The sequence below is a fragment of the Pelophylax lessonae genome (genome assembly GCF_965119305.1).
Source record: "Pelophylax lessonae genome assembly, chromosome: 1".
Taxonomy (NCBI): domain Eukaryota; kingdom Metazoa; phylum Chordata; class Amphibia; order Anura; family Ranidae; genus Pelophylax; species Pelophylax lessonae.
In genome coordinates, this window is record NC_138768.1 from 743834870 (window position 1) to 743850628 (window position 15759).

General features: G+C 42.0%; 1 protein-coding gene across 10 annotated transcripts in view; it reads left to right on the plus strand.

Moving 5' to 3' along the window:
* The window catches only part of FRYL (FRY like transcription coactivator), a 555404-nt gene that overhangs the window by 405962 nt on the left and 133683 nt on the right, over nucleotides 1-15759 (plus strand). For all 10 annotated transcript variants that reach the window (XM_082266339.1, XM_082266334.1, XM_082266333.1 and 7 more), the window contains 4 exons: nucleotides 5316-5424; nucleotides 6736-6822; nucleotides 8257-8428; nucleotides 15507-15639. In XM_082266339.1, the coding sequence (XP_082122465.1) occupies nucleotides 5316-5424; nucleotides 6736-6822; nucleotides 8257-8428; nucleotides 15507-15639 (501 nt within the window). The remainder of the gene's footprint in view (nucleotides 1-5315; nucleotides 5425-6735; nucleotides 6823-8256; nucleotides 8429-15506; nucleotides 15640-15759) is intronic.

The window sequence follows — 15759 nt, forward strand, 5'->3', positions numbered from 1 at the left end:
CTGGCCAACTTAAACACCTAACTGACTGGGTTGTGCCTGTTACAGCGCTGGTAGTGGAATCTCATTTGGCACAGCCACTACAGCTTGACCACTTACTAACGGCCCTGGTGGCTTCTATAACACTCCTAATTGGCAGAAATATACCAATATTCCTTTTAGTTCGCACAGTGTGGAGGGAGTCCAAATGTATTGATAAATGTATGGATATGAATTGAATTTAGATCTACCACTGTGGAGAAACCCTATGTTCCCACATTTGATACAATATGTGGACTATCACTTCTGGGAAAGCAAGGGCATACACACCCTAGCTGATGTACTTATTAATAATGTCCTCTGTTCGTTTGCGGAATTACACAGTAAACATGATCTGGCGCATACGTCCTTTTATAGGTACCTACAACTGCGCCATGTGCTGCACACACAATTCGGTAGCGCTGGTAGCAAGTTTTCCAATTATCCGATGAAAGGTATACTAAGATCACAAGGTCCCAAGAGGCTAATATCAGATATATACTCTCACTTGTTATATGCCGCCTTGACAACCACCCCACTGGAGATCCGCTTTAAATGGCAAGCACTTATCCGATGAGGACTGGGAGGAAGCGTTCTCCTCTCACCTGTATGTGTCACCTGCAGTTAACAAGAAGCTAATTAAGCTGTATATGTTATTTCCGTCCTACCTGACTCCAACTAGGTTTTTGCTGTGCACCGTATGCCTTCTGCCTTCCTCGAACTGCACAGGGTGCGATGCCCCTAGAGCGGACTTCACCCACGTCATCTGGCAATGCCCGGTAATAGCCAGATACTGGCAGAGAGTTCTGGAGGTGCTATCTATACTAGTACCCTTAATCCCAGAGGTCTGCCTTCTAGCCATTCTAGATGAAGAACTTTGGCCCCAATACATGAGAATTATGCTCAGGGAAACACTTTTTATGGCACAAAAATCCATTACTCATAAGTGGATCCAGTCCACTTCTCCCTCTGTGCAAAGTTGGATACAAGCTGTTAACCATCTTCTACCATACAAAAAAATAATATACAAGCATAGGGGTTGCCCAAAAAAAGTATAATAAAGTCTGGAATTACTAGAGCTCCTCCACCCTGACTACATAAAATACTATCTTATGTCATACTAGCACTGCCATATGAGATTTACTGTAACTTCCATTTGGACGCTGTGTGTTATGCTACACTTACTGTCTTTGGGTATCAATACGGTTTGATCTCCACATTAATTTCTTTGTAAACTGTATTTGTACACTTTGCAATAAAAAGAGTTTAAAAAAATAAGTGCATGCATCAGTCAGTGATAAAATTTAAATGTAATCAATGTTGCTTATCGCTATTAACCACATGCGACTGGATTTCTCATAGTATAAAATCCTGGGTTTGGTTTCTTATCAAGTGAATGTGTCTATGCTATAATGCTGTTAATGACAGTAACATAAATAAAGCTAATTAGTCTCGTTACAGTATGTGGCTGATGTTAAAATCATCTGTATTGTTAAGCACAGAAGGAAAACACCAGGATCTCAAGCTGTGACTAAGCATTGAAGTTACATTTCACCCCTTGCTTCTCCCTTCAGCTTCCTGTGCCGTTTACAAGTCTATACATGTCAATGTATTTTTCTTACATTGCCAGTAAATTGTGTCCTTAGATCTGTTTTATTTTATGTCAGCTGCTGGTGTATGTCATGTGAGAAAGTAATTTGGACTTTATTGCCAGCCTGTCTTACTCTGTTAACAATTAGCCTCTATTTGGATCGATGTGACAGGTTTCATATATTGGCTAGCGGAGGGCTGGGAACTTTGCAGCAGTTAATTACACAACCATAGGCAATTTATAGAGATGTAGATATTAATCCTCAGTCTCCCGCCCAAACTGTGTGATTAACTCCGCGCTCTAGGTAGCACCAGCAGACTGCTGGTAAAAAAACTCTAAAACTAAAGCTGCCACTTAAACAAATATAAAATACTTGATAACAATAAAAAAGGAATAATAGTAGCGCTAGAACAATCTAAAAAAGTTCCCGGAAGAGTTCCTACTATCACCTGTGGATGATCATCAAATTAACCACTTAAGCCCCGGAAGATTTTACCCCCTTCCTGACCAGGGGGTATTTTGCGATTCGGCACTGCGTGACTTTAACAGACAATTGCGCGGTCGTGCGACGCTGTACCTAAACGAATTTGGCGTCCTTTTTTTCCCACAAACAGAGCTTTCTTTTGGCGGTATTTGATCACCTGTGCGATTTTTTGATCACGCGCTATAAACAAAAAAAGAGCGTAAATTTTGCAAAAATAGCAATATTTTTCCCTTTTTTTTATATGAAATTCCCCCAAAAATAAATGTAAAAATCAAAATTTTTTAATATTTTCGCCCAATTTGTTTTATGCTACCTATGTTTGGTAAAAAAAATCGCAAAAAGCGTATTTTGATTGGTTTGCGCAAAAGTTATTGCGTTTACTAACAAAGGGAAAGATTTTTGTCATTTTTGTTGTTTTTTTTTTTAACGCGTAATGGCGGCGATCTGCGATTTTTTTTGCGGTACTGCGACAATGCGGCGGACAGATCGGACCCTTGACTGACATTTTTGACACTTTTGGGGTTACCAGTGACATTTCTACAGTAATCAGTGCTATATATATGCACTGTTACTGTAAAAATACACTGGTAGTGAAGGGGTTAACTTTATTTGAGAGGGAGGGGCTGTGTGTGTCCCTAGGGGCGTGCTTCTAACTGTGATTGGCTGGGGCTTCAACTGTATGCAGAGTGATCAATGGATCTACATAGTAGATCCATGTGATCAGCTCTCATACAGAGAGGAGAATGACAGGCAGCTTGTTTACACAAGCTGCCTGACTTTCTCCCTCTCCCCCGCCGATCGCAGAGTGGCCGGCGGCGATCGGGTCCGCCGGTCACGCGCGCGGGGGGGTCCGTGACCACGCGGGAGCGGGAGCGCGCCTCCGGCGGCGCGCGCTCGCTCCCTAAACCCTCACAGGCGAGCGACGTAGACCTACGTCACTTTGCCTGTGAGGGGCTGACCGCCCACGTAGATAGTCGTGCGGCGGTCGGCAAGTGGTTAACAGTGCGGTTGATAAACAGTCCTCACAGTCTTTTAGTCAAATGATCCCATAGGTGAAATATGAACAACAGTCCACTTTCAGATCTTCAATCACCATAAAAATTCATGTATTAATGATGACAGTGTTTGGATATGCCAAAACTCCGTGCAATCTGATAGGATCACCACAAGTCCACCACCAAGTGCAGGGGAAGTAAGAAATGGCCACTCACCGGATGCATTTGCTCACTTACTCTCATAAATGAGCATTATGCGCATGTAGGTAACAGATCCCAATGTTACCATAGGATAGGTCACACCACAGGTAAAGATGGTTTCCACTTCAGTGCAGTAGCCCTTTTTTTTCCACACTCTCTCCCAACATCATAAGCTGGATCTGCACACAGCAGCTAATTGGTTCACCTGAGATGGAATCAGTGATCACAAAAATCTGGAATGGTCATGTCTTCAAAGGATTGCCTTGAACAAATCACCTATCCATACACACTGCAAGGGTGCCGAGCTTGCAGTGTGTATGGATAGGTGATTTGTTCAAGGCAATCCTTTGAAGACATGACCATTCCAGATTTTTGTGATCACTGATTCCATCTCAGGTGAACCAATTAGCTGCTGTGTGCAGATCCAGCTTATGATGTTGGGAGAGAGTGTGGAAAAAAAAGGGCTACTGCACTGAAGTGGAAACCATCTTTACCTGTGGTGTGACCTATCCTATGGTAACATTGGGATCTGTTACCTACATGCGCATAATGCTCATTTATGAGAGTAAGTGAGCAAATGCATCCGGTGAGTGGCCATTTCTTACTTCCCCTGCACTTGGTGGTGGACTTGTGGTGATCCTATCAGATTGCACGGAGTTTTGGCATATCCAAACACTGTCATCATTAATACATGAATTTTTATGGTGATTGAAGATCTGAAAGTGGACTGTTGTTCATATTTCACCTATGGGATCATTTGACTAAAAGACTGTGAGGACTGTTTATCAACCGCACTGTTAATTTGATGATCATCCACGGGTGATAGTAGGAACTCTTCCGGGAACTTTTTTAGATTGTTCTAGCGCTACTATTATTCCTTTTTTAATTTATAGAGATGGTCTTATTAGGAAGCTGCCTAAGGGGCTTAGTTTAGTCAGTAAATTACTGACTGTATATGTAATGTCAGATTCTAGCAGTTCAATTTTCTGAATTTGTGATCTGTTTCTTTAGGAAAGATTGTAACATTTTAGAATAACTGTGAAAGCCGATGCCGTTTTACAGTCTGTAAAATTGCACAAGCCAATTAAAATAGGCACAAAAGGTGCAGAAGGAGTCTAAAAAACTTGAGCCGTGGGCTCTTGTGACCTCTTCATGTCATAAGTCCGCTTGTACAGGTTTCTGTTTCCAGTAAGCTGATCTGGTTTAATGATACCGGTTTCATGGCAATGACAGTTTACTTTTATAAAGACAAAATCTCTATTACATTTAATGGTTACAATAAATGAAAGGAGTAGGAATCTTAAACAATCAATAATCTGTACTCCTCCATGACACTTACCAGGATTTTAAAAGGCCGTTAGTTATTCCCACCAATCATGCGTCAGAACCTTAGAAGGTTTTAGGCAATCCCCCCAACCATGAGTGAGGACCTTAAGGCTCTCAAGAACTCCCACCAATCATGGTTCAGAATCTTAGGGAGCTGTGAGTAATCCCCACCAACCATGAATGATAGAAGGCTATCAGCAATTCCCACCATCATTATTCAGAACCTTAGGGGGTTGTGAGTAATCCCAACCAACCATGTGTCAGGACCTTAGAAGGCTGTCAGCAATTCCCACCAATCATGGTTTAGAACCTTATGAGACTGTAAGCAATCCCCACCAACCATGAGTCAGGACCTTAGAAAGCTGTCAACAATTCAAACCAATCCTGGTTCAGAACCTTAGAAGACTGTAAGCAATTCCCACCAACCATGAGTTATGACCATAGAAGATGGTCAGCAGTTACCATTAATCATGGTTCAGAACCTTAGACTGCAAGCAATCCCAATTAAAAGGTGTGTAGGCAACCCCCACCAATCGTGTCTGAACCCTAAAATGCTCACTTTTAAAGACCACTTTGAAGCTGTAGATTAGCGGAGCACATATTCGCATTCCCTGAGCTACAGAAACTTGTGTGTATTCTTTAATTACTTTTTTGTTTGTCATGTAACCACCATACAAGTTAGATTTGATATTATGTTTTTCAGCCGCCTTATGAGCATCGTATCCGCACTTTTCCCCAAGGGCTCCCGTAGCGTTGTGCCCCGTGACACCCCTCTTAATATATTTGTCAAGATTATTCAGTTCATTGCTCAGGTAAGATTATTTAAGTACTATATATAAATATGTAAATGGTAATGTTAAACAAAATGAACAAATTAAGTGATGGCAATTAGGATCTGTTAGGAAAAACCAGTTGTGAATGATTTGTTGCTTATGTACAGTATACAAGTACCTTTTTAAATCCATAATATCTGTATTAGGGCCTTATTTACCTGCCAGGCCACTTAGGCCAAAGCCTAGGGCCCAGTTAGGGGAGCTGGCAATGAGCACCAGTCAGCTCCTCCTTCTCCCATCACACTGTCCTGGACCCAAATTCCTTATCCTGAAATAAATAACACCGAGAATAATTACAGCCTGTAATTGAAGTCCAACGCCATTTAATTTTTTTTTTCAACAAGTGAAGATGGGTTTTGAGGGTCGGGTCGTATGCAACTTGTCTGGAGAAAGTTTTTATCTCCAAGACATAAGACTGGAAATAAAGGGAACAGGAACATGGGGACCTAGGCACCATCAGCAAGAAAAACCTCATAGAGCTTCCAACCTTTCCTCAGCCACCTAACCAATGAGTTTTGATGTCATCTGTTACCCTGATGACTTTACTTCCCCTGTATACAGCCCAAGTTCCAAAAAATTTGGGACGCTGTGTAAAATCCTACATGAAAACAGAATGCAATGATTTGCAAATCTCTTAAAACCCATGTTTTATTCACAATAGAAAACACATCAAATGTATAAATTGAGAAACTGTACCATTTTAAGAAAAAAAAAAGAGGTAATTTTGAAATTGATGGCAGCAACACGTCTCAAAAAAAATTAGGACAGGGCTATGTTGGTTTACCACGGTGTAGCATCCCGACACTCTGTAAACGACTGGAAACTGAGGAGATCAGTTGCTGGAGTTTTGGGAGAAGAATGTCGCAAAGAAACAATATGCAAGGTCTTCCCTAAAAAGATGTCTTGATTGCAGACCTGTCTTTGACCACTTTTCAGGACGTCAGGATACTTGATAAAGATGTCGAAAAAAAAAAAAAAGGGCACAAACCCTTTACATGGAGGAATGGAAAAAAAAAATATATATATATATATATATATATATATATATATGTGTGTGTGTATGTATGTATGTATGTATGTATTTGTTTTATGCTTGTCATACAAGGATCTAAACAGTTTGGAAACGTTATGCTGATGATTTCAACTCAGATTGGACCCTTTTTATCTATCTATCTATCTATCTATCTATCTATCTATCTATCTATCTATCTATCTATCTATCTATCTATCTATCTATCTATCTTTGTTAAAAATTTGTGTTTTTCTTTTTTTTTTTTTTTTTAAATATAGGAACGTTTAGATTTTGCAATGAAAGAAATAATATTTGACCTTCTGAGTGTTGGAAAATCTTCAAAAACATTTACTATCAACCCAGAGGTAAATCCATAGTTATATTGCATGTATAGTTTTTTTCCTTTATTTATCAACCCTCCCTCACTGCAGCAGGTTATTTTAAAGCTGAGTGCCGGGCAAAGAGATAATTACAGGGTTAAAAAACACGGGAACTGTTTTTACCGGTCAAAAGATCTGTATTACTTGCGCTCTAGTTCTGAGGTTGACTTCACCCTTTTCAGGTAGCAGAGCCAGGGTGTTGACCTGACTTTGGTTCACTTGTAGTTACACAGTTGTAGATAGGTCACATATCCGCCCCAGTTTGTGATTGGGGGAAGAAGTAGTGACATAATAGCTGCTCACTGATAAGCTCATCCCTCCCTTACTTTGCTCTGCTGCTAGCAGCACATCTTTGCGTATGTGTATGTAGCATGCTTGAATAGCCCCTAGTGCTAGCTCTCATTCTCACAGTCTTCTGATGTAGTTTTGCTGTGCAGTGGATTGCAAGAGGCAAGTCATAATAAATAAAATTATTATTTATTTATTTTTTAAAAACTGTATGAATGCATGCTTTTTATCTGAATATTTTATTTTGATGAAATGTTAGGCAGGCTATACATGGTTCGAATCGTGTGTGGCAGGCTGAATGTACCAAGTTGATCAACTTGGGTACAATCAGCATGCCGGGTTTTACCTATGATTATCGCTAGCCTGACGCCCGTAAACTTGCTCAGTAGGAGGGGGTGCCCAGAGGACATAATTTGCAGGAGAGGACCCAGATAAAATAATCTGATATGCATTTTGGCATGCCTTTAGTGAATTTAGCAATTACAGTAGCCTATACTTGGTGTATTGAGCAGTGTGAGTAGTGAAGTGTTTTATAATTCAGTTATAATTCTGTCAGCCATTATAGTTCATTAATTAAATACAAATAGCTCACTATGGCTCAGAGTAGAGAAATAAAGTGAGTCTGTGTTGTTGAATTCAATGACTGGCCATCTCTAGGGTTGAGAGCAGCCATTTATACCAGTCTGCTTGGTGGTATTTTTTTTGTAAAGCTGCAGTTTTCGCAGAGTGGAATGAGCTCTTCTTTAATGCCCCTTACACATGGGCTGAATGCCGGACTGGTTTAAAAAAAATTGGGCAACATTCAGCCCATGTGTGTGGCCCCCTGTCCGACAGAAGCCGGCCAAGCTTGCTGGAAAGCCAGCAGCTGGCCAGCTCCCGATCGGCGCTCTTTGCCAACGGCGGAGAGTGCTAATCGGAGTGTTCTGGCGGGGGGGCCGTCCTCTGTCAGAGCACAACAGTTTAGCGGGGGGAGATCGCTGTACTATCCTGAAATCCGAGCTGATATTTTTGTTTTTTTTAACCCACTGGGTTGAATAGTAAAAAAAATAATAGTGTGTACTAGGCTTAAGGGTTGTCCGTGCACAATTCTATTCTGTATGTTATTTCTTTTTTTATCTGCTTGTCTTCTAGAGGATGAATATTGGTCTCAGAGTCTTCCTTGTCATAGCAGACAGCTTACAGCAGAAAGATGGGGAGCCCCCCATGCCCACAACTGGAGTTGTTCTTCCCTCAGGAAACACTTTGCGCGTCAAGAAAATCTTTCTAAATAAAACACTCACAGATGAAGAAGCAAAATGCATAGGTTTGTCTTCATTGTCTAATATGAGTTTGGAATTTAAGGCAGTATTGAACCCAAAAGAATACCTTAAGTATATTGTACTTTACTGATTCTTGGATCTGAAGGCTGCATTCATTTTCTTTTTTTACGCATTCTTTATTTTTCACCTGGCGATCCTTCCAATAAGTCTGTTTCTCTTTCATTCATCAACAAACACAACGCTCCATAAATCATAACTACTGGGTTATATTGCTTCCTCCAGGAGCAGGACTAGGCAGAACAAAAAACACCTGGCTACTTTCATGGGCTGTCCTGCTCTTGGTATATAACCCCCCCCCCCCTCTCTCCTCTAGGTAATCCAGTTTTAATCTGTCTACTCAGGAGTAAGGATCTAGGCTCCCGGCTGGAATCTTTGGTCTTAGCAATTTTTTTCTCTTTCCCTACATCTTTTTTGTTTTTTCTCTCTGGAGATTTACAATCAACTACCGGGCTGGGTGATAGGCTGGGTAATCTAGATCCAGTGGTCCCTCCAGCCCAGCCAGCGAGTGCGTGCAGACTGCAGCTACACGCTAGATCGGGCGCGACAAAGCCTCATGGACAGAGGCTGGCCCGTGAGTTAAATGTCTCGCAGGGCTGCATATGACCGGGCTTGGGTCTCAGTCACAGTGGTCCCTTGGCCGACAGCTCCCCTACTTCTGTGGCAAGGATTCTGTCTGGAGCATTACCTGCACCATGGAAGGTTAATTGTTGTCCCCCCTCTCCCCTTTTGGTGTTTTTTTGGGGTGAACACGGTTAACCTCCAGGGACGGTCGGACCTGCCTGCAGGTTCCTCTTCTCATCCTTAAAAATCCCTTAGTGAGCTGGGCCTTCCCCACTTCCTTTCCCCTCTGTCTGGACCGGGAGTCTGGTGGGGGTCCCAAGGCAGAGGATGCAGTAGAGACTCTCCTGCTATCCCCACTCTGTAAGGGTCCTGGTATAGTGTATGTCCTGTCCTGGTAGTCTGGAGGGGTCCCAGTATAGGAGACCCCTAGGTGCATGCCCTGCTGTTTACAGTGTGAATATAGTGCAGGGGGGTCCCAGTGCAGAGACCGGTGCAGAGTGCACAGCAGAGTCTCCCCTAAACATGTGTCCTACCTTCAGGGGGGGTCCCCTTGCAGAGGGTGCAGCATTGCAGAGGGTGCAGGAAAGATCTTGGCAGCATGCTTCAGCGTTTGTAGCGGATGGTGGCCATTTTCCCTTAGTCTGGCTGGTCACTGGTTGGCGGCCATGTTTGTGTAGCCGGATGATGTCATGGGGCCATTTTTCCTTAGTCTGGGAGATGCTGGAGACAACTGAAGCCTCGTGGGGATGCCAAAGCTCCTCCGCTTGGTCTTCCTCTGGTCAGGTTCCACCTTTCCCTGTCACGGTGCATTATTTTCAGGTGCTGAGTGCTTCTTGCGCCTTTCGTTATCAGGCTTCAATATCGCAAGTTTGCAAAGCCATGCATGCATACCTTCACAAAATTCTGTAAGGTAGGTACTTTGCAGCCAAAAGAAGCATTCACAAATGCCAAAGTTTTGCAGGCTGCTGTTTAAGAGGGGCTGTTCCCTCTTGAGGGTTTTTTTTTTTTTCTTTAAATCTTTTTTTTTTTTTTCAGACAGGGCTCCTGTGTCCTTGTTAAGGGCTCTTATGTTTAGCCGTGGGTTATTTTTCCTTTTGGCACTGCTTTAGGACGTCCCAGTAGTTATGATTTATGGAGTGCTTTGTCCATCGATGAATGAAAGAGAAAATTGTATTTTTGTACTTACTGTAAAATCCATTTCCCTGAGTTAATCGACGGAGATGGCCCCCACCCTCTATGAAGTTCTGATACTTCTAATACTGCTTGCTACTACACTGATCACCTAGAGCAGAGAGGGGGGTTATATACCAAGCTGAGGACAGCCCAAGGGCTTAGCCAGGTGTTTTTTGTTTTGCCTAGTCCTACTCCTGGAGGAGGCAATATAACCCAGTAGTTATGATTTATGGAGCGCTGTGTCCCTCAATGAACTCAGAGAAACTGAATTTACGGTAACTACAAAAATCCAATTTTTTTTCAACACAAACTCTCCTGCAAATGTATCAGTGTTGAGACAAACCATTTACTTCTGACAGGGTGCTCACAATGATCTGTGAATAAAAACTTAAAAAAAAAAGGCGCCGCCATCTAATTGTATCTGTTTAATAAATGAAAAATAAACAAGTAATTAAAGGATTGCACTCACAAAGATTAGAAAACGTAGGCAGATTACCTATCTCCTTTGGAGGCCGGTAGCTGGTGGCAAAGGTCCAGAGAGGATGGATGGAACCGTGGTGGATCACCACTATACCAGGCAGGGACACAGATGGGTGTTACAGTGTGGGCTGCTCTGGACGGATCAACAGGCAGCCTAATGTCCGCAATTCTCCAAGGAGCAAGGTAAGCTATCCGGATGTCGTGGCCAGGCGAGCTGACAGATAGGATGAGATGTAACCTGGAGCCGTGACCAGGCTGGATAGTTTTAGGGTTTTAGGTTTGCTTGGAGTGACTTGGATTTTAATGTTGCATGCTCTTCAATAAGTAAGTTTGGGTTGGGTGGGTAAAGCAGGTTTTAGGATGGGATCTTGTACAAGGATTCCCCAATGCTTTTTGAAGATCCTCTCCATCCAATTGGAGCAGCAATAATATTGGGTGATGAATCTGATTGAATTTTCATTAGATAACAAACTTTTAGTTTTGGGTGGGGGGTTTTTAATGTGTTCAGAAGCATACCCTTTTTCAATACATTTCTTGGGTAGAGTTCTACCCTGTTCTAAATGGTCTTTATCTAGAGTTGCCATGAAGTCTGTGAAATTGACTTTACAGGATATTGTATTTCCATCTCGGGAGATCAAAATTGGACCAGTTCAGTACAGACCTGAAAAATTCCGGGCCATTTATGGCCGGACCTGTTTGAGCAATCTACTGATGACTGCTCACTATTGGGTTTGCTGTAAAATTTCAGTTCAATAAGCACTGCAGCTAGTAGCAGTCCAGGTGACTCAAAGCAATAATCACAAACCAGGTGCTCCTGGGATGCCTGTAGGGTGGAGGGATAGACGTAAGCCTGTGAGGCTCCCCAGCAGTTGTTCTGCTGTTAGCCAACTAATGGCTCAGTAAAGAGATTCGCACTCAGGGCAGCCATAGGAAAAAATCCAGTCCAGAAGTCAAAGCAATAATCACAAATCTGGCGCTCCTGGGGTGCCTTTAGGGTGGAGGGATAGAAGTAAGCCTGTGAGGCTCCCCAGTGGTTTTTCCGCTGCTACCCAACAAGCATAGGAAGGGTGCTGATATGAACAAAAGTACATGAGGAAGGCAGCGCATGAACCACACCGGGATGCAATGGATAAGGAAGTCAGGCGAACATCCAGTATAGAAAGGGTTAACAGTTTATTGGTATTGATAACCGAAAAACAAAGTACATAAAATGCTTACATCCCTCTGGGCTGGAGTGGACAAGGGCACCTGGCAGCAAGCAACACAAGTGCGAGGAGGTCAGTCTCCCAGGACTGCTGAGCAGTGTGTGCACAAAGCCGGAAACCAACCGGCGCGAGGATGAAAGGACTCCGCTGTAGTTCCGTAGCAGTGACATCAGTCATTGACGTCATTGACTTGATAACGCGCACAGCGCGAAACATGTAGTCATGGCAACCATATAGCTTGTGTTCCACCCTGGTTCCTGGTATTTCCCCGCAAGTGGCGCCTGTCCGGCTGATGTCACCGCTACGGAACTACAGCGGAGTCCTTTCATCCTCGCACCGGCTGGTTTCCGGCTTTGTGCACACACTGCTCAGCAGTCCTGGGAGACTGACCTCCTCGCACTCGTGTTGCTTGCTGCCAGGTGCCCTTGTCCACTCAAGCCCAGGGGGATGTAAGCATTTTATGTACTTTGTTTTTCAGTTATCAATACCAATAAACTGTTAACCCTTTCTATACTGGATGTTCACCTGACTTCCTTATCCATTGCATCCCGGTGTGGTTCATGCGCTGCCTTCCTCATGTACTTTAGTCCAGGTGACTCCTCTGCTATAAGAATACAATGACACCACAGGTAGAATTCCCGCATCCACCTCAAAATTGTGTAAAGGGGAAAAGGTTCTGTTTTTTTTTTTTTTCCTTGTTCGAACCGCTGGCTGAACTAAAAACTGAGCTTTGTATGGCCAGCTCAACACAGCTGCTTTATAGGGCATGCATTGGGATGCAATTTCAAATTTAAGCATTTTACCACAAATTACTGCAACATCTTGTTTCCCCAAGATACCAGCCCAAACCACAAGCATAAAACCTGGAATCCTTATAAAAAAGAGATATTTGCAACCTATCCATTTTTCCTAAATACACACAGTGTTCAGCAGAGGTGAGGAATCCTGAGGCATTATAACCACTAGTTCACTATGTGCGGTTTGCGTGCATAAAAAAAAAAAATCAAACGTATCACATCATGAATACTTTCTTGTGAAAAAATAAAACAAATTAATCAGTGATTTTAACGGAACCACCTGTTCGTGCATACATCGGAAAGTGACTGGTCGTTCAATAAGGCAATAAACCAAGTGCTCTTTCGTAATAAAAGTTCATAATCCAATAATAAGTGGTTCAAAAACAGTCTATATTTTCAAATCCATGAAGAAAGTGAATATCCCAAATTGTTCTACCACCTTATCACCTCAGAGTGCAGTGCACAGGCACCTTAATGTTTTGACCAAAAGTCAGTAATCGCGGTTTGTGTAACTAATATTGCTGATCCACTTTCAGCCACTTTAATCCTTCTCTACGTGTAATTACCCCTTCTGGGGCTGACTTCTTCCACGGTTTCAGCTCAAATAGAAAGAAATCTGCTCATCGTGTAGTATGTTAGCATAAAACATAATTTATTTAAATATATACTGTACAATCACATTTATCAAATCTTAGCATGTAATAGCAGTAATCCTCATTCTAGATTTCACATCTGCTTCTGAGTCTCGGAGACAACAGAAGTGACGTCAAAAGCTCCTCCAAAAAAGAGACCTTGGTGCTGCAGGATTTCAATCCATGGCGGCGTATTGTGTTACCAATGGTTTTTGGTGACTTAATAAAACAAACCTTAGTGCTATGCTAAATAATATCATATAAAACAATCAAAAATTAATGAACAAATGTGTGCTATACTATAAATAACATGCATTAATAATACTTGTGATATAATCAGATGCATCTGATTGTATCACAAGTATTAATAATTCACATGTTATTTATAGTTAAGCACACATTTGTAACAACTAAGGTTTTAGCAGTAGTTGTTGTTTATTAATTTTTGATTGTTTTATATGATATTATTGAGCGCAGCACTAAGGTTTGTTTTATTATGGCACTATACACTTTAGTATGAGATGGTGACCAGTGCTTGCAATTGGCTTGATTGAAATAGTGTTGGTCGTAGTAGCTCGCAGGATCCTTTGATATTTGTTTGGTGACTGTGGTCCCAATTGCCTTGAGGTCATTCACAAGCTCCTCCTGTGTAGTTCTGGGCTGATCCTTCACTTTTCTCATGATCACCCTTACCCCAAGCTCCTCCCGTGTAGTTCTGGGCTGATCCCTCACTTTTCTCATGATCACCCTTACCCCAAGCTCCTCCCGTGTAGTTCTGGGCTGATCCCTCACTTTTCTCATGATCACCCTTACCCCAAGCTCCTCCCGTGTAGTTCTGGGCTGATCCCTCACTTTTCTCATGATCACCCTTACCCCAAGCTCCTCCCGTGTAGTTCTGGGCTGATCCCTCACTTTTCTCGTGATCACCCTTACCCCAAGAGGCGAAATCTTGCATGGAGCTCCAGACCGAGGGCGATTGATAGTTATTTTGTATATCTTCCATTTACCAATAATCGCACCAACAGTTGTCTCATTCTCACCAAACTTCTTGCTGATGGTCTTGTTGCCCATTTCAGCCCTGTGCAGGTCTACAATCTTTTCTCGAACGTCCTTTGACAACTCTTTAGTCTTGCCTATGATGGTGAGGTTTGAATGAAATAGATTTCGTGGATAAGTGTATTTTATACACATAACGAGCTGTCGTTAGTAGCACTTTCTTAAATTGACAGGACTAATCTGTGTACCACATGACCACATACTGTAGCCAGTCTGTGAAAGCCAGAATTATTGTTGGTTGGTAGGGTTTAAATACTTATTTTACTCACTGAACTGCAACTCCATTTATAACATTCTTATTAAAATTCTTAATACTCTGTCTCTATCATTTAAAATACATCTATGATAAAAATGATAGACATTTAATTTCTTTGTAAATGGGCAAACCTAAAATCTGCAGGGGATCAAATAATTATTTTCCCCACTGTAGGTGCAAAAAAAAGTGAAAGGGAAACTCTTCAATGCAAAGGGATTCTCCAACAGACAGCTGTCACTGTAACAAATTTCCCCATTTGAAGCTTACTCCTCTGTTCCTGTTCTGGTCGCACCTCAACATTTTGGATTTCCTTTTACTTTCAGTATGGTTGAATGGGGTATTTCCAGCAGGAATACACACAGCAGCAAAAAAAAAAAAAGACAGATTTGAACTCTTCTGCAATCTGTCCAACAGTAAAAAAACAAACAAAAAAAAAGGGGTCCCACATCAGATTGGTGAAGGCTGAGAGTGAGACTGTCTAGACTCAACATACACTATGAAGATAGAAGGGTATTCTCAAAGTCCGCTCCATCAGAATTCACAAATCCAACGCATTTCACCACATGCCCAGGGCCTAATCATAGTGGTACCTCCATGGGGGCGCTGGCAGCAGGGCTTTTGATGGAGCGAGTTGAGGCTGCTTTTACTTCATAAAGACATGGCCAGATAGGTGTGCTGCTATGGGAAAACCCTTTCTGTTTTCACAGTAAAATAAAAGTTTTGAGTTTAGATACATTGTAATGATATTCATTATTCCCACATTTTCATTGTCTCCTTTTTGCCACACAAGGGTTTTTTCATTGTTTACGTGGCTTATATAAAATTTATAGTTTAATAGTATACAGTATATGCACATATTCTCCAACATTTTATTTGAATACTTTGTTGCCTTTCCTATGCAGGCATGTCTGTTTACTACCCCCAAGTTCGTAAAGCATTGGACAGCATACTAAGGCATCTGGACAAAGAAGTTGGGAGGCCAATGTGCATGACAAGTGTGCAGATGTCTAATAAAGAGCCTGAGGATATGATCACGTATGTATAAGCGGATAATGCCTCTATTTGCACTCTGTTTTCTTGCAGAAGTGAGCTGTTTGAATGTTTGATGTGCTTAAACCCAGTGATCAATAATGATCCTAGAAGCTTATGTTTGCT